An 18,986-nucleotide genomic window follows, 5' to 3' on the forward strand; every position below is an offset into this window, starting at 1 on the left:
TTTGGAGGCCTGAACCCGGTCTGCCATGGTCACCTGGTCCACGGGGTTTCTCCCTGAAGCTCCATTGCTATAAGCAATGGAGTCTGCGTAACAGCTGGTGACTGGGCAAAGGACATTAGAGTGGGCAAGGGTAGCATGCCTCAGTGAACTGACTGCTACTACAAGAGGCTGGCCAGACGGCCAACGGAGCCAGCAGCCGAACAGGTGGGGCAGGAGCTAGCAGGCAGTCTCCCAGAGGGAGAGGGACCAAGAGCAGCAGGCAGTTCCCTAAGCCAAGAGCATCCCTCCTGAGCGCTGAGGCCAGAGTGCAGTCCACTTACCTCCTCTATACCCTGCTAGTCTGCGGAGTCTTACCTCCACGTTCAACACCAATATTTTTCCAATTCCCGGACTTCTCATTTCAGCCCGATCCCCCAGAAAGAGGTGACCAGGCAAAGATTGGGGGGAAGTGGTGGGTTGACATTAATTGATAGGAATGGCTTCGAGCAGTTCATGCTGCCTTATCTCTCTCTCCTTTGGCTAGCGTGTGTCCGCTGGAGTCCGCGGGGTCGGTGATTAATAGGCGCCATCATTCACTGTCCAGGACGGCTGAAAGGCAGTAGGGAGGGGGTGGCCCTCCCCAGAACTGAGATAACAAGCAGCAGGAATAATGAGTGGTGTCACTCCACTTTTCATTTTGATGGGAAGTCATTACGGGAGTCAACGCCAGCGACAAAGAGCCATGAATCAACTGCTCTGCTATGAAATTAAAATCGAATTGCCGGCCACCCCCAACCCCTACCCTTCCTGGGAAATGGGGATGGGTAGGTGGCTTGGGAGAGGGCTGCTATCCTGGGGTGGGCTCTATCCGATCACAGAGCAGGCAGTTATGGGCAGGAAGTGGACAGGCAGCCAGGGAAGGTGACAGCTCCTGTCTCCACCTTGTTTATCAGACCCTTCCTCCCCAAACCGCATTTTCCCTCTGCCTGGAGGTAAGCTGTGATTAAAAAGAAAATACAGCTTTGCTGGCTCCAACAAGGCTGCTGCTTGACTGCTCCCCCAGGGCTTCTGGCCTGAGTCGGGCGGCCTGGGCCTGGTTATGGAAAGGGGCCCACACGTAACCATCCCAGAGCCCCTTACTAAACCATTTGTAGATGTGGGGTCCTCCTTATCACCAGAAGCAAAGGGGAAAAGTCCTCAACTTGGGGCTCCACAATGACAGCTGATGGCCTGGGGAGCCCACCTGGATCAGGGAGCCCACCTGGATCAAGAACCCCACGAAAACAGGTGCGAAGCCTCAACTGCAGGCTCAGAGAAGCAGCATAAGGAACTGTCAGTACTGAAGCAAGAGTTTTTTCCTCTTTTATTAAGTCCGCTATACTAACTAGAAGGAGAAGCTGTGGTTTTCGCCTGATAGACCACAAGGCCAATCACCACAGCTTCTTGTAGAGAACATGGAGAGTGCCAAGATCACCATCAGGTGCCGCTTCCTTCCTGTGGCTTTCCATCTTCCAGTCAGCCTGGTCTTTTGCCTTGAAGGGCCCCAAAACAACAGCCCTGGCTATCATCTTCATCCCAAAAGCGGAGAAGATGGGCAGGCAAGAACACGGAGGGTGTCACAGAGAGGTTCCCATCAGGTTCACAGGGCGCCCGCCGTACCTCTTGGAGATGTCAGCTTCAATCTGAAAGAGTGATACCAAGTGGGCAGAAGCAGGGGTGCTCAGGGCCTCATTTTGCACAGACTGGGAGTCCTCCCACTGGCAGGCCTCCCTTTCCCATCTCACCAGCTTCTGCAGCTCCTTGGTCTTCTCCAGTAGCAGGTCCAGCTTAGGCTCCAGAGCCGCCTGCTCCTCAAGTGCCTCCTGCTGCTTCTGCACCATCAGCTCTTTCTTCAAAGCCAGCAGCTGGGACTGCTTCAGCTTTTGCTGGAGGAATTCAGTCACTCGGTCCACATACCTGTGCGGGGCACTCAGGTGAGTGCTGGGTTAGCTGTGCATCCTGAGCATTCCCATTCAGCTGCTGGGGAGGTGAGAGGCTCGGGAAACCAAACCCCCAATTGGCCGCTTACCCTCACATCCTTAAACCCTTTCCTTTTAAGGAAAACCCACTCCCAGTTCCCCTGTCCTACTCAGGAAGCAAGCAGATTCTTCCTGTATATATGAAACCTCCCCCTCTTGTCCCAAAGAGAACCCCTATCCCCAGTGGATGGCAATGGCCAGGACGCAGGGATGGGGTTTAAGAGGTCATGGAACAAGAGGAGGAATACAAGGAGGCAGAGCTGCTCAAGATGGCAGAGCCTTGCATCAAGGGGAAGCCAGACCTTGGTGAGGCCAGGATCATAAACAGGTGTTGCAGCTGAAGACTGGTAAGCTTGCCAATCAGATCCTCCAGCACTGACACCATGGTAACCATCTTCTCTTTGGTCTGGCCCTGCAGGATGGCTGGAGCCAGCTGGAACTGGCTCACAGACAGGACATCTGCCTCCTCACTCAACTCCACTGCTCTCTGGGCTAAGAAGATCTCAAGCTGAGAACAGAAGAAAGATTGGTTCAGGCTGTACATGATGGCTCACACTTGCAATTCCAGCACTGTAGGAGGCCGAGGCAGGAGGATCGCTTGAGGCCAGGAGTTCAAGACCAGCCTGGGAAACAGTGAGACCCTGTCTCTACAGAAATGTTTAAAATTAGCCAAACATGGTGGTGTATGCCTGTAGTCCCAGCTACTCAGGAGGCTGAGGCGGGAGGATCACTTGAGTCCAGGAGTTCGAGGTTATAGTGAGCTATGATTGCTGCACTGCACTCCAGACTGGGCGACAGAGAAACTCTTTTAAAAAAAAAAAAGAAAGAAAAAAAGAAGATAAATTGGTTCAAACTGAGAAAAGAACTCAGAATCTAAGCCCTCGGACTACTCGAAATGCAAAAATGAGACATGAGGGCTAGACTCTGGGTAAGGAGTTTCCTCTGAACACTGTAAGCGCTAGGAGAGACTACTGTCACCCTTCAGTCCCCACCTCCTATCTCATCCTAACCCCGGACCTCTGTCCTTTCTCCCCAGCCTGGGATCAGATAACTGAGAATACAGAGACTCAAAGGGTTCTCTCTGCCCAGGGAAGGTATTTATTTTGTCTCCATGGGAGGAATGAGATTCAGGGAACAGAAATACATGTTTGAGAAGCACCGGATTAAGGCAAGGCTGAAAAGAATACAAGAGCCAGCCATATTAACTTATCAATCCTATTCTGCCGTTAAAACTTCACAGATATCTTTTGTCCTCTCCCCTTGAGGCTGGGAGGAGCCTCTGGGCAGAAAGAGGAGAGAACTGGGTGAGGACAGAACTTTCAGGAGGCTCTCCGAACCAGCAGGCTACTGGGAAGGGAGCAGATATAGAGATTAACAAAGACAGGACCCCGTCCTCCCAGCCTTACAACAAAGGTCCAAGAACGCTGGCTCCTTACGCTGGGCTGCTCAACACCTTAGCCACAGGGATCGTGCTTAAACACAAATGAGATCATGTTCCTAACCTGCTCGAAACCTCCAACAGCTTCCCAGTTCAATCAGAGGCAAACCAAGGTTCAGACGCTACATCTCTGAGCTCTTCTACTCCCCACCAGCTCTCTCTCCTCAGCCACACCAGCCTCCATGTTGCTGGTCAACTGTGCAAGGTCTGCTCCCACCTCGGGACCTCTGCACTTGCTCTCTCTGCCTGGGAAGCCCTTCTGCCAGACATCTGCATGGTTCTCTCTGCACCGCCTGCAGTCTTGATTACAGGTCACCTTCTCAATGAGGCCTTCCCTGACCGCCAGATACAAAACCATAGCCCTTTCCAACATCCTCGTCATCCTCCCCTACTTTCTTTTTCTCCGTGGCATTTAGTGCCATCTAGCATCCTGCATATTTTATTTATTTATCTTCTTTCCAGTCTGCATTCCCCATTAGAATATAAGCTCCATGAGGTCAAGGACTTTGACTGTCTTATTCACCACCCAAGTTCTGGTGCCTAAGATAGTGCCAGGTGCCTAGGAGGTACCTGATTAAGTAACTGGATGAATAGGAGGCATCTAATACGTGAGGCTCCTGCTGTAGGACACAGATAGCACTCACACCCTTCACACAAACAGGAGGGGTCAGGTCAGGCGTCTGGAGTGAGGCCACCTGTGCTGGTGCCATGCCTCCCCCTGCATCTTCCAGAGATGACAGTACCTCCATGAGCTCATCAAGGAACTGATTCCGGGTCTCAGTGTATTCAAGCAGTGTCAGGGCATCTGGGCCCCTGGCAACACCTTCTGGAGCTGCCAGGAAGAGACAGAGAAGTGATAAAGGATCAGAGGACTGGAGAAGGAAAAGACCCTCAAGTGTGAGAAGCCCTGGAGGATTAATACGGACAGACTCACTGTGCTAAAGCCACTTCTGGTTCTAATCCAAGGGGGAAGGCTACCTTGTCCCAGGTGTCTCAGCTCTAATCAGGTACCACTTTCCAACTCCCAGACTGAGAGGAGGACCAGAGCTGGGTTAAGAGGGGTAGAAAGGCCAGCTCTCTGCTCTGGTGGACCGCAGGAGGTAAAGTTTCATCCTGCACCGCCCTCTAGTGGCTCAGACACCACTACGTCTTCTCTGCTGTTGGGGCGGCGTCATGTCACACTCCAGGGCCCCGATCCCCCTAGAGCCCTCCTACCATAACAGCTGGCCCACATTTGGTCTCTAAAAAGTTGAGAGTTTCTAAACTCTCAACTTTTAAGAACCTCTCTTGGGCCAGGCACGGTGGCTCACACCTATAATCCCAGCATTTGGGAGGCCGAGGCGGGTGGATCACCTGAGGTCTAGAGTTCGAGACCAGCCTGACCAACATGGAGAAACCCCATCTCTACTAAAAAAATATAAAATTAGCTGTGCGTGGTGGTGCATGCCTGTAATCCCAGCTACTCGGGAGGCTGAGGCAGGAGAATAGCTTGAACCCAGGAGGTGGAGGTTGCAGTGAGCTGAGATCATGCCATTGCACTCCAGCCTGGGCAACAAGAGCGAAACTCCGTCTCAAAAAAAAAAAAAAAGAACCTCTCTTGGTCCCCCTCAGCTCACATCCTCATCAAGGTTTTGAGAAACAGTTAAATGTGCAAGAAGCCTCACCTTAGCGCTGCATTTTTTCTGTTTCTAGACACGTGGGGGCCCTTGAGCACCCCACTTTTGCCAGGGCTGCAGGGGATGGTGCACTTACCCTGGGTTCCTGCTTCCAGCACTGTGATCTGCAAAGCAACAGCATCGTCTCCCCAGTCTATCCCATCACCTCCAGGGTCCTGGAAGGAGAGCAAAGAACCACAGCAATGGGGGGAGAATTTTCCTGAGCCAAGGAGCCAGAATAAACCAAAGCCCTTGATGAGGTCAATGGCTGCACATTCCAACTCTATTAAGGATTTGCAGCCCTGACTTAGGTGGCAAAAATGGCAGTATGGCCCATCATCCCTGCTCTGTAGTGTTTCCACCTGCCTTTACCCCTACACCTTGTACCAAATACCAAGAAAAAGGACATCAAAATTTAACTCTCACATGGGCTGGGCGCAGTGGCTCACGCTTGTAATCCCAGCACCTCAGGAGGCCGAGGCAGGTGGATCACCTGAGGTCAGGAGTTACCAGCATGGCCAACACGGTGAAACCCCGTCTCTATTAAAAATACAAAAATTAGCCGGGCGCGGTGGCTCACGCCTGTAATCCCAGCACTTTGGGAGGCTGAGGCGGGCGGATCACGAGGTCAGGAGATTGAGACCATCTGGCTAACATGGTGAAACCCCATCTCTACTAAAAATACAAAACAATTAGCCGGGCGTGGTGACGGGCGCCTGTAGTCCCAGCTACTCAGGAGGCTGAGGCAGGAGAATGGCGTGAACCCGGGAGGCGGAGGTTGCAGTGACCCAAGATGATGCCACTGCACTCCAGCCTGGGCGACAGAGTGAGACTCTGTCTCAACAAACAAACAAACAAAATACAAAAATTAGAGGGGTGTGGTGGTGGGCGCCTATAATCACAGCTACTTGGGAGGCTGAGGCAGGAGAATCACTTGAACCTGGGAGGCGGAAGTTGCAGTGAGCCGAGATCGCACCACTGCACTCCAGCCTGGGCGACAGAATGAGACTCTGTCTCAAAAAACAAAACAAAACTCTGACATGTGACGTGTGAAACTCTGCCTCCCTTGGACTATACCTGGTCTTAGAGTTATGAACTTCAAGTGATGCCTTTACAGACACAAATGACACTTTTCTTATGGTTAGAGTAGTGATCAGAGAGAGACAGACTGAGAAGGCCTCCTCACCTTTGAATCTGATTCCGGGAAGATGCCCCAGTCGATTCCAGCAGCCTCAGCAGAGATGCCAGAGTCAGTCCCCTCAGACACTGCCTCTACCCCAAAGTCACCCCAGTCAATCTGGAAAGGGAAAGAGAGTGTTAGCTCATGGAAGATGGATTTAAAAAGGGCCGGGCGTGGTGGCTCATGTCTGTAACCCCAGTACTTTGGGAGGCCGAGGATAGTGGATTGCTTGAGCCCAGGAGTTTGAGACCAGCCTGGGCAATATGGCAAAATCCTGTCCCTACAAAGATGTTAATAAAAAATTAGCTAGGAGTGGTGGTGCAAACCTGTAATCCCAGCTATCTTGGAGGCTGACTTGGGAGGATCGCTTGAGGCTGAGAGGCAGAGGTTGCAGTCAGCAAGGATCATGCCACTGCACTCCAGCCTGGGCAACAGAGCAAGGCCCAGTCTCAAAAATAAATTAATTTAAAAAGGAGGGTGTGGCTGCCTTCCCACAGGCCTCAGCTGCCTCTGTAGAGAGCACACTGTTCAAATGCAGTGGCCTCTAAGCTACCCCAAAGAAAGCCCATCTTCAGAGAGCTCACATGATGGAGGTTCCGAGTTCAAAGCGAACCACCTTGCAAAGCCTCTGTGGCACTCACTCACCTATACTCAGAAAAATAAAGGAGTAGGGCCTCCTGGGCCCTTCTACCTATAGTCACTCTCACAGAAATCCTCCCTTCTTCCCTCTGGGTCTTGGGTTGGGCTGTTGGGGGTGGGGAGGGGACAAGCAGCTCCCACTCCACTCCTACAGCTCATCACAAGGCCCATCTTACCGCATCTTCTGCCACCTGCTCAGGAAGCTCCTCGAGGTGGGGTCGTTCCACCACAGAGGGCTCTGTCCCTGTCCTCCACTCGTACACCGTTGAGTTTCCCCGCTTCTGCACGAACCGCAGCATTGGCAACACCTGCTCTGTGGGGCTTCAACAGAGCACACAACTGACTCTCCTGCCGACCATGCATAAGGCCAACACTGGGCTTTGGCCTGGGCCACATGGTCAAATGGGCAAGGCCCCCACAGGTTCAGGTGTGTAAAAAGAGTTCAAATGTTATATGGGAACAAGACAACTGGAGAAGGGACATGAGCTGGGGAACACAGGCGAAGCACCCCCACCAGGAGAAGCTGAGGCCTCTCTACCTCTCACACACAAACCCCACAGACGCCTGGTACACGTCAATGGCTTCCCCCAGGGACTGCTGAGCCGCTGCCCCAATCTCAGCCAGCTGACTCGGCAGGTCCTTCACCAGGGCCAGCAGTTCTCCTCGGACATTTTCGCCCTAGAGAGGGGAGAAGAGGTGGAGTCCAACAGATTGAAGAAAACATCCAAAGACCGAAGAAAAGTAAGACACTGGCCCAAAGGGGGCGCAACCAGGCTGAGGGGTCAGACGGGGTCAGAGGAAGACAAGCAGGGGCCCAGGTGTCCTCTAGCTGCGAAGAGGCTGCCGCCGCTCACCGTGATGCCATACTGCTTGCAGGAGTGGTAGAACTGCTCCCGCATCTCGGCAGCCCCTGCCTGGCACTCCTCCTCCTTGCGGCTGTATTCTTGCTGCAGCTGCTGGCACTTGGCAATCTGCTTCTTCAGTGAGGGGATCTCATAGTTGACATTCCGAACCAGGAGGCTAGAGAGTTCCACTGAGAAGTGCCCAGGAAATTCAGCCCAGGACACCCCCACATGAGGCAGGCATGCCCCAGGATGCACACACACCCTTTGTGGTGGTGAAGAGCACGAAGTCAGCTTCCCAGCCCCACTTGTTCCCAGCTGTGGAGCCTAAGACAAGTTGTTTAACCCCTCTAATCCAACCCTCATCGGTAAAACAGCGACAATAACATTTATCATGAAGATGCAAGAGAGAATCCACATGACACACCAAGCACAATTCCTTGCATTTAGTAGATGCTCAGTAAATATTAGCCATTATTATTATTTATACTAAACCCAACCCAAACACAGTTAGTCCTGTAGTTGCTCTCTCTCAGGCACTTGATATTCGCTCCCAGGAAAACCCATGCCTCTTCTGCCTTGTGTAGAATGGGGGTGCGGGGGTGGGGGTGGGGGCAGCACACTCCCGCTAACCAAGAGGTGAGTGGTGGAGGACCCACATACACCTGCTCGCTGAGGCACGGCGAATGCCCACTACCGGCCTGGACCTCCTCCTTCCCCCAGCACTCCACCCAGGGAAAATCAATTCCATCAAAAACAATTGATTTTACCACCTACAAATAGGCAACATCTACACTCCAGTCTCTTCCCACTCACAGACTGTGCCTCCTATAAGCCTGGTATCTCAGAACTCTGAGAGTGGGCTTCCCCATGGATACCAGGGCTCCCAGGCCGGGCCACTTTACCTAAGTAGGTGTTGTCCTTCTCATACAGGGCTATAATCTCCTGCCAATCCTGAGTAAGAACAGAAAAACAATGTTAAGCCAGAAAAGCACTCGACAGCCACATCCCAGCTCAATCCCTGAACAGGGTAAGTTCTCCCAGCCTTTACATCACATCAAACACAAACTCCTTGGCCTTCTTTCAACTCTGCTGGCTGGACCACCCACTTTAAGAGTGCACGCAATCCCTAAAGCAGTGGGTTTGAAAATTAAACTCAGGGATAGGATCCACTTTTGGAGTAAACTACAGAGACAGAGTGAAAGTTCAGGAAATATTCTACGTAGGCATCCCCACTGGAGCCTCAGAGAGACCACAGAGGCTATGACTCCTCGGATTGGATGTCCCCAACCACATACTACCAGCCCTTGGCCCACACTTGCCTTCATCCGCTGTGAAGAGTATCGGCCAAAAATATTCTTCGTGGAGGCCTCTGTGCCTTTGAGAAGGTCCAGGATTCTTAGGCAGTGAAAGTAGTGAATGTCTAGAAAGCAAGAGACGGGATTTTGAGAACTAAAGTATCTTCTTCACCTACTCTGGGCACTGCAGATGACTGATTCATGTATAATATACCGCCAGTAACTTTAGCGTGTAGCTTTTCCCTAAATCATTTCATAGTGGAAGAAGCCAGCATCTATACCTCAAATAAAAATCGCTCCCTCTCTAAAGGCCAGCCCTGGTGGCTAAATAACAAGAGAGTAGCTCAGCTGATACATACTACCTCAGCAAAGAGGGGACTCCAGTGACAGCCCCTAAGCACTCACAGGACCCAGACAGCAGCTGGGCGATCTCTTCGCTCTCTGGCATGTCCTGGATGGCAGCATTGATCTTCTCGCGGATCGTCAGCACCAGACTCTGCCATTTCAGGCTGCAGTGCCTTCTGTCCACCAGCCAATCTACATGAGAAGCACCCAAATTAGAGCATTCCCATTCACATCACCAAAATTCCATCACTAATTCGAGTGAAATACACTGAAATTAGTCTAAAAGTTTTCTTTACATTGGTTAAAGTATGGTGGTCATGGGAAGATGGGAATAAAGACAAGTCCAAAGAGATGCCTGGGGCTAAACCAGGCTCTGACAATCTGACTTCATTAGCAGTGTGATTTTTATACAGCAATTGCCTCAACACAGGGATAACAAAAAGTTTAAATTGGTCCTGAAAGTGCCACTTTTGACCATTCTCAATTCCCCATAATATTTTTGCCTCTATGGGTAATTATATCTTTCTTCCTGACAAGAGGATGCTGCTCAACTTCCATTTCCTCAGGGCTGGGATTAACCATGACAATGGAAAATACAAGATGGTTATGCCAAGTACTGGATGAATGAACAGCTGCAAAGCCCCTAATACCTACAGCGCCCTAAGGACTAGATAACATGACTCTATTGTGAACAGTGAAGTACCACCCTGTACATGTGAATACCAATGGGACTGACCTCTCAAAGTCTGGGCCCAGATTTGTGGCTTCAGAGCCATGCATATTTCCTCAGTGAGAGCTAAGAGCTGAGCTTTGTGGTCAGATGGTCCTGGGTTCTCGTTATCAAGTTTGTTGAGCAAGTTTACTATTCTGTGCCTCAGTTTTCCCACATGTAAAATGGGGAATAATAAGACACTGACTAGAAAAAGGAATGCAGGTAAAACACTGAACAGTGTGCCTGAGACACGGCAAGGACTCAAAAAATCATAGTGATCATTTTTATCATGTCAAGTGCCTAAAACAGCACCTGGTACAAAAAAAAACCCTCAATGAATGGTGGTCATTTTATTGGTCCTTTTCATGACCAAGAACAAGCTCACACACCAAGACTGCACATGGGCTGAAGGGCCAGTACAAATCTGAAGGGAGGCTAAAGAAGCTTCCCCCGTGACCACCAAGCAGGACTGACTAAATGGCACTACAGAGTGGTGAATTCAGAACTTGAACTCTGCCAACCGGTCAAACGCTGGGTCCCACACTAGTATCAGTTATACTCTCTCTGCTATATTCCTGTAAAGTTTTCAGAAAGAAAAATTCTGTTGATGTCACAGAACTAGAAGCAACGGACTGGGGTAGTCAAACAGACACCATCTTAAGGACAAGATTGGCATCAAATCCATGAATCCAATAAGCATTTTAAAATGCCAGGAGCTGTGTGATCAGATGAAGAGGCCTTCCCTGACTATGAACTGGGGAGGAGGTATGTAGGCCCCATACAGACAACCTGGAGATGGCCTGGACACTAAAAGGTTTTCATTTGCAACTGGGTCTTAGGTCCCTCTTCCTCCTAAAATCAAGGGGGAGGTGGAAGCTTTTTAAATGAGGTTGTTTTTTTTTTTTTTTCCTGGCATAATGCAAAAGGCATGGACAGTGGGTCAGACAGACTTAGGTTCCAATTCAGATGTGCCACTTAGTGGTTGACTGTTTTTTGTCTTCTTTTTGAGATGGAGTTTCGCTCTCGTTGCCCAGGCTGGAGTGCAATAGTGAGATCTCCGCTCACCGCAACCTCTGCCTCCCGGGTTCAAGCAATTCTCCCACCTCAGCCTCCCGAGTAGCTGGGATTACAGGCATGTGCTCCCATGCCCGGCTACTTTTTATTTTGATTTTTTTGTATTTTTAGTCATGGAGACATGGAAACAAGGTTTCTCCATGTTGGTCAGGCTGGTCTCGAACTCCCGACCTCAGGTGATTCGCCCGCCTCGGCCTCCCAAAGTGCTGGGATTACAGGCATGAGCCACCGCGCCCGGCCGTGGTTGACTGTTTTTAAAGCGAGTCATTTATCCTGTCCCTGAATGATACGATAACATATGTTATTAAAGGAGAAAACGCAGGTCAAACAGACTGTACATATGGTTCGTTCCCGCTGCTATCAGGGAAGCAGGTCTGGCCACAGATGGGGCATAGAACGAGGCCAGTGGTCAGCATCTCGACTCAGGCTTTCAGGCGTCAGAGCTCCCGGCTATTGGACACAGGGGGCAACGCACAGGCCTCCCCCCGACAGCCAGCTGCGCGGTGGCGCCCCCTCCTACCGAGCAGCTTGCTGGTCTGGATGTCGATGGGCACGTGCTGATGGTCCTGGCGGGAAACACGGTGGGGAGGGGGGCGTGAGCGCGGAGAGAGGACGTACCACTCGCGCGCTCATTTCAACGTCCCAACCACCACCCTGCAGGGCCAGAACGGGGCCAGAGCGATGGGTTGGGTTGAGCCGCTCCCGGGCGGAGACCGGAGACACAGGTTAGGGGTCCGCGGCCAGTCCCCAGCACACCCAGCTCCTGTCCCCACACCTCCATCTTTCCTCCACTTCCGCTTCAGGCTGGAGACTGTGGCCCGCCCCGCCCTACCACCAATCCAGTGGCGTTGTGGCCGAGCCTCCGTTTAGACGCAAAAGGGCCTCCTTCGGCCACGTCGCCGCCTTCCGTACAGCCAATCAGAGTTTACGCTCCACTCAGGCCTCAAGCCCCGCCCACCCCAGGCTCCGAATGGCTGAGCTCGGGAGGGGCGGGAGAATGGAGACAGCCAATTGGAGACGCGAGGCGGGCTCAGGGCCGGGGACGGGAGGGGGTGCGCTGCAGCGGCCGTGCGATTGCGACAGGCGGCGCTCGAGAGCCCAGCCTGGCAGCCGCTTCCCCTGGCGGGCACTGGGTCCTCTCCACGCAGATTGAGGCGTCTGCTGGCGGGGTCCTAGCGCCGATCTGGGAGGCCGTTGCAAATACCTTCTTCCCTCCTTGCGTCGCTTTACCATCCAGAGCAGTGTGCAGGTCTCTTGTGGCACTTGTCATGCTTTGCCTTCTCATTCAGTTTCTCTAATAGACATGGTTGAGCACCTGCAACGTGTTGGGCGATTAGGGCAGGGAAGGGGAGGGAGGAGAGTCGGTGAGACGTCCCAAAGAGAACACCTACATTGAGTCTAAACGAAGAGCTGAAGATAGCTGGGTGATGTGGGAAGAGGAGTTTTAGGTGGAGGAGACTACACAGACAAAGCTTAGGTGGCCACAAACTGCAAGAGGGGTGCAAGCAACAACAGGCAGGCAGGACGGGCAACGTAATTTGTGAGGTCCAGTGCAAAATGGAAATGCACAGCTGCTTGTTACAAAATGATGAAGAATTTCAAGATGAAGTCGGCTCCGCGGGCAGGCCAACCTCTATGCCGTAGATGGTTTGAGGCAGCGAGTGGCTAGAGGAGAGGCTGTAAGGGTGGAAAGGCGATATCAAAGGGAGCCTTATTAAGGAACTTGGACTTCATCCCTTCAGACAGAGGAATCACAGAAGGGGTTTGAGGCAGGGAGGAACCTGTACAGATAGGCTGCTGGGATGATGGATGCATGGGAGATAAGACTGGGGACAAGGAGGCTGGAAGGAGGTTGTTATCGAGGGATTATAGCCTGAGCTGGGACACAAGATATGAGGAGGAAGGGGAAGGGCTGGATCTGAGGAATATTTAGGAGGAAAATGTATAGGACTTGGCAATTGATTGGCTGTTTGGGTGGAGGAGAGAGACACTAAGGATGACACCTAGGTGATTAGGTGGGAACCACCACCTGAGACAGGGATGCAGGATGCTGAGCAGGTGTTGGGGAGGAGGGGGTCTAGCTTTGAACCTAGTCTGGCAATGCTGGGAGACCCCCAGATGGAAAGTGTGCAGAAGGCACTTGGGTCTATAATTTTGGAGTTTGAGGGAGTTGTCGGGGCTGGAGATACAGCTTGGAGAGTCACAAGCTGGCTAATCTGTGGTCCGAGTGGTGGCTGAAGCTAAGGGAGAGTCTGAGATTGGCCAAGAAGTGGGTAGAGTAAGGAGGGAGGGTAGGCTGAGGCCAGATCCCCCAGGATCTCACAGCGCTGGGTATGCCATTTCTTTTCTTTCTTTTTTTTTTTTTTTTGAGACGGAGTCGCGCTCTGTCGCCCGGGCTGGAGTGTGGTGACACGATCTCGGCTCACTGCAAGCTCTGCCTCCTGGGTTCACGCCATTCTCCTGCCTCAGCCTCCCCAGTAGCTGGGACTACAGGCGCCCGCCACCACGCCCGGCTAATTTTTTTGTATTTTTAGTAGAGACGGGGTCTCACCGTGTTAGCCAGGATGGTCTCGATTTCCTGACCTCGTGATTCTCCCGCTTCGGCCTCCTAAAGTGCTGGGATTACAGGCGTGAGCCACCGCGCCCGGCCCTGGGTATGCCATTTCTAAATATTCCTTCCCCAGCTCCTGTTCACCACAGCACAACACTTGAGGCTTAGTAAATTTTTGATTGAAATGCATAGTGTGATACAGCAGCGGGAAGACCTAGATTCTGCCCAGTGAGGTCTTGGACCATTTCTATAACCTATCTGATAGCCACAGTTTCCCCACATGGAGATAACAGCTATCCTATCTCAGGGTATTTCTGTTTAGAGGCTTAAATAAACACACTAGTAACTCACGACAGTTTACAACATACTGTGGCTATATTTCTCATGCTTTGTAAACTCTCCCTATATGAAATATCATATATGGGCCGGGCGCGGTGGCTCACGCCTGTAATCCCAGCACTTTTGGGAGGCTGAGACGGGCGGATCACCTAAGGTCAGGAATTCGAGACCAGCCTGATCAACATGGTGAAATCCCATCTCTGAAAAAAACAAAAAACACGCCGGGCACGGTGGCTCACGCCTGTAATCTCAGCACTTTGGGAGGCTGAGGCGGGTGGATCACGAGGTCAGGAGTTTGAGACCAGCCTGATCAACATGGTGAAACCCCGTCTCTACTAAAAATACAAAAATTAGCTGGGCGTGGTGGCGTACGCCTGTAATCCCAGCTACTCAGGAAGCTGAGGCAGGAGAACTGCTTGAACCCGGGAGGCGGAGGTTGCAGTGAGCCGATATTGCGCCACCGCACTCCAGCCTGGGCGACAGAGTGAGACTCCATCTCAAAAACAAAACAAAACGAAAAACAAACAAACAAAAACAAAAACCATCCCGGCGTGGTGGTGCATGCCTGCAGTCCCAGCTACTCAGCCACTCGGGAGGCTGCGGCGGAAGAATCACCTGAACCTGGGGGGCGGAGGTTGCAATGAGCCGAGATTGCGCCACTGCACTCCAGCCTGGGCAACAGAGTGAGACTCCATCTCAAAATATATATACATATATGTCATATATGATCATTATTATTATAGAACGGATTGAAAAACTGCTCTGAAAATGGCTCATAGGGCTGAATTAAGGGCCTTTTCAGGGATCTTTCATGGGAATTTGGCTCCCATCTGAGTCAGCCTGACTCAGACTGTAGGAATTGCTCAGGCTCCTCCATGATTAAACACACACTTAACTGGGCCCCAACTATGTGCTCGGGGCTGTCTGGGACATCTCAAGAAGCAAGGCACTGCCCTGCCCTCAAGGTGTATCTATCTCTCTTCCTTGAACCAACAGGCTGGGCAGAATAGGACAGGGTGGGTCTGGAAGACCCAGCCCAGGTGAGTTGATGGAAGCAGGGACCACCAGCACTTCAGCCCCACCCACAGCTCCCCAAGGTGACTCACGTGGAGCAGGATGTTTGAGAACAGTTCTGCCCAGCTACTGACTCCAGGGAGGCTGTCCCAAAGCCAGAGGCTCTGGGAGAGAACATGCCTCTGCTGACTGCAGAGGCTCTGGGGGAGAGCCTGCCAAAGGCACATGCTTCTGTGTTCCCAAAGAGTGTAGGAGCATGGGCCTTTGGCGGGTTTCTGCACTTTTCCAAGGCCACAGGGAACTTCAGGGCCTGTGGGCAGATAAGCACATAATTGGTCTGGCATCCAGGACATCGACTCTATCTCCTTCAGGAGACTTTAGTCATCGGGGCTCCCGGCAGCTAGAAGGAGGCAGAGAGAGGTATGGTAGGTTTCTGACCAGGAATCTCTCAGTTCTCTGCTGATTTAGCAGATGGGACCCTGGGAGAGGGGCAGCACATGTAGAGAGGTGAGGAGGATATACCAGGGCTGCGCCAGCTTTGGACAAGGAAGCACAGAGCCCCGAGGCACCATGTAGGCAGCCTACCTTGCCATCCACTATTGTTGTTGTTAGCTTGCTTATTACGTGATAAACATGCCCACGTGCCAGTGTAGATCTAAATGTTTTACAAGCCTTATCTAATGTGATTCTTCTAACAACCTTATAATGTGGGTACCATCATTAACCAGATTTTAAAGGCAAGGAAGCCAAAGATTAATTACGTAACATGTTGAAAATCATCCAGTGGGCCAGGTGCGGTGGCTCACGTCTGTAATCCCAACACTTTAGAAGGCCAAGGCGGGTGGATCACAAGGTCAAGAGATCGAGACCATCCTGGCTAACACGGTGAAACCCCGTCTCTACTAAAAACACAAAAAATTAGCTGGGTGTGGTGGCACATGCCTGTAATCCCAGCTACTCAGGAGGCTGAGGCAGGACAATCACTTGAACCCAGGAGGCAGAGGTTGCAGTGAGCCGAGATCGCGCCACTGCACTCCAGCCTGGGTGACAGAGCAAGACTCCGTCTCAAAAAAAAAAAAAAGAAAAGAAAAGAAAATCATACAGATCATACAGTGGGCCAGGCGCGGTGGCTCACGCATGGAACTCAACACTTCGGGAGGCCGAGGCGCGTGGATCACCTGAGGTCAGAAAGTTTGAGACCAGCCTGGCCAACAAGGTGAAACCCCATCTACTAAAAATACAAAATTAGCTGGGCGTGGTGGCACATGCCTGTAATCCCAGCTACTCGGGAGGCTGAGGCAGAAGAATCCCTTGAACCTGGGAGGCAGAGGTTGCAATGAGCCGAGATTGTGCCACTGCACTCCAGCCTGGGAAACAGAGAAAGACTCAAAAAAAAAAAAAAAAAAAAAAAAAAGGAAAATCATACAGTGGATAGTTGATGGGGCTGGGATTCAAACCCAGGCCTGTTGGGCTACCCAGCCTGCATTCTTCTTCTCTGTGTGATGTGCCTTTGCTTCTCCTGCACCCCTGCCTGCCCCTTTGGCTCAGCCACAACAGCTTCAGGTCTCTTCCTCCCTTGGGCCTGATTCCTATTTTCTCCCCAGTTGTTGTGCCAGACGCTCAGAACTCCCACCCCTGCAGGCCCTGCCCCTTTCCAAAGTTCATTCTTACCACACCCCATTCTGGGAAAGGGAGCCCATTACTTATCCTCCTGCAATATCCATAAAAGAAGGCTTACTTTCAACATTCAAATAACTCACTTATTTTATCTGCTATATTTTTATTACTTTATGGTCTGTGTGTTTGCTCACAGCCACACTGACTATGGGGTGTGGTGTGTGTGCCTGTGTGTGTGTGTGGTGTATCTGCCTGCTAGGCTGGAAGCTCTGGAAACATAGCAGCCTTGGGCCTCTTGCTGCCTGGAGTGTAACCACTGTGTTGCTTTTTTCTTTCTTTCTTTCTTTCTTTCTTTCTTTCTTTCTTTCTTTCTTTCTTTCTTTCTTTCTTTCCTTCCTTCCTTCCTTCCTTCCTTCTTTCTTTCTTTCTTTCCTTTTTTTTTTGAGACAGAATCTCGCTCTGTCACCCAGGCTGGAATGCAGTGGTGTGATCTCAGCTCACTGCAACCTCCTCCTCTTGGGTTCAAGCGATTCTCCTACCTCAGCCTCCCGAGTAACTGGGATTACAGGCATGTGCCACCATGCCCGGCTAATTTTTGTATTTTCAGTAGAGATGGGGTTTCACCATGTTGGCCAGGGTGGTCTTGAACTCCTGACCTCGTGATCTGCCCACCTTGGCCTCCCAAAGTGCTGGGATTACAGGCATGAGCCACCATGCCCGGCATGTTGCGTTTTTCAGTCTGTCTCCCCACCTAGTCTGCGAGTACCTGTGGGCTGGGAAGCCAAAGCAGACTTGTTCATCTCTATAACCCCAGCATCCGGTGTGACACTTGACATTGAGTGTCAGGAGCTTAATGGATGTTTGTAATGAAGGAAAGCTGTATGCAGGAAGGCATTTGATGATGGTGGTAGTTGTGATAAGTGGGGACCATGATTACTTTGTCTTGGGACAAGAGGTGCAAGGTCCCCAGATCCTTTTCTCATCCTTTCCTCTACAGCTCAGGACTTGGAGTCAACATCCTCTGAGCCTCTTGGGAGTGAAGGGAGGAAATCAGGGAGAAGAAATTAGGGGTGGTCAGCTTCACGAGTTTGGTACAGACCAGTGAAAGTCTATGTGGGGCCAGTCACCTGTGTCATGCTCTGGGGCCACTCATTGCACCCTTAACTCTGGCAACTCATGCCCTCCTGGCCACCTCATCCCTCCACCTTTGTTAGTCTTCTGGGGAAAAAGAACTCCCTGGGTGGCTTCATGAAATGGGTCCTGTTTGTCATCTTCTAAGGATGCCACTGTATTTCATTATTTCACCATGCTTATCATGGAAGGGGGTGGGAATCTAATCTGCTAAGAAAAGGAAAACCAAGGATACTACCAAACCACCCATCCATTCACCTCTTTTCCAATGGAGTTCAACTTTATACACCCTGAGCACCTTATCACGAAGACACAGTCCTAGGCCTCAAAGGAAGTAAAAGTATGTTGAGTGAGGGGCCCACCACCTTCCAAATCCCATGACGACATCTCCAGAGTGTGTCGTCACAGAGTGTGAGAGTACTGTACTCATGCATAGAAGGTGCTCAAAAAATCTATGCAAAGCAAATAAGAGGCACCTGTAATCCCAGCGCTTTGGGAGGCTGAGGCGGGCAGATCACCTGAGGTCAAGAGTTCAAGACCAGCCTGGCCAACATGGCAAAATCCCGTCTCTACTAAAAATACAAAAACACAGAAAATTAACTGGGTGTGGTGGTGCCTGCCTGTAGTCCCAGCTACTTAGGAGGCTGAGGCACAAGAATCACTTGAACCCAGGAGGCAGAGGTTGCAGTGAGCTGAGGTCATGCCACTGCACTCCAGCCTGGGCAACAGAGCAAGACTCAGTCTCAAAAAAAAAAAAAAAAAAAAAAAAAGCTACTAAGAGGTCCACTCAGAGATGCTCAGAGTGCTAAGGGAACAGAAAGAAGGAGACGGAGTATCCAACTCAGCATGGGAAAAGGCAAAGGAGAAGGACAGAACACCACCAGAGCAGGCTCTTAGGAGAAGTAACACTTGAGCTGAGTCTTGCAAGATGGCATGAATTGTAATAGAACAGAGAGGAGAGAAAAGAGGAAGGGAGGTGACAGGTGTCATTCTGGGAAAAAGGAAAAGCAAGGACAAAGCCCAGAGGTGAGAGAATGGCTGTTCCAGAAGGAAGAAGTTTGTTATGGGAGCATGGATGTTTATGGGGAGAGTAGAGAGAAATTAGGTTGAAGAGACAGGCAAACGGAGATCTTGAAGAACTTTCAGGTCCATTA

At 51.2% G+C, this 18,986-nt stretch overlaps 1 protein-coding gene across 7 annotated transcripts in view; it reads right to left on the reverse strand.

Moving 5' to 3' along the window:
• Positions 1-1,316: 1,316 nt before the first annotated feature.
• The window catches only part of CDK5RAP3 (CDK5 regulatory subunit associated protein 3), a 35,086-nt gene continuing 17,416 nt past the window's right edge, over positions 1,317-18,986 (reverse strand). The window contains exons 1-16 of one of the 7 annotated variants that reach the window (XM_063706305.1): positions 15,177-15,230; positions 12,385-12,495; positions 11,701-11,746; positions 9,455-9,586; positions 9,074-9,174; positions 8,657-8,705; positions 7,764-7,942; positions 7,448-7,587; positions 7,086-7,230; positions 6,277-6,387; positions 5,188-5,266; positions 4,179-4,267; positions 2,300-2,505; positions 1,764-1,935; positions 1,639-1,661; positions 1,317-1,511 (exon numbers count right to left, since the gene is read on the reverse strand). In XM_063706305.1, the coding sequence (XP_063562375.1) occupies positions 1,364-1,511; positions 1,639-1,661; positions 1,764-1,935; positions 2,300-2,505; positions 4,179-4,267; positions 5,188-5,266; positions 6,277-6,387; positions 7,086-7,230; positions 7,448-7,587; positions 7,764-7,942; positions 8,657-8,705; positions 9,074-9,174; positions 9,455-9,586; positions 11,701-11,746; positions 12,385-12,465 (1,701 nt within the window). In that variant the 5' untranslated portion in view covers positions 12,466-12,495; positions 15,177-15,230 and the 3' untranslated portion in view covers positions 1,317-1,363. Of the gene's footprint in view, positions 1,662-1,763; positions 1,936-2,299; positions 2,506-4,178; positions 4,268-5,187; positions 5,267-6,276; positions 6,388-7,085; positions 7,231-7,447; positions 7,588-7,763; positions 7,943-8,656; positions 8,706-9,073; positions 9,175-9,411; positions 9,587-11,700; positions 11,747-11,955; positions 12,118-12,384; positions 12,496-15,176; positions 15,286-18,986 lie in introns of those variants that run through there. The other 6 variants (XM_055387741.2, XM_055387743.2, XM_019027514.4 and 3 more) reach the window with 6 other exon arrangements.

The sequence above is a fragment of the Gorilla gorilla genome, chromosome 4 (genome assembly GCF_029281585.2).
Source record: "Gorilla gorilla gorilla isolate KB3781 chromosome 4, NHGRI_mGorGor1-v2.1_pri, whole genome shotgun sequence".
NCBI lineage: Eukaryota > Metazoa > Chordata > Mammalia > Primates > Hominidae > Gorilla > Gorilla gorilla.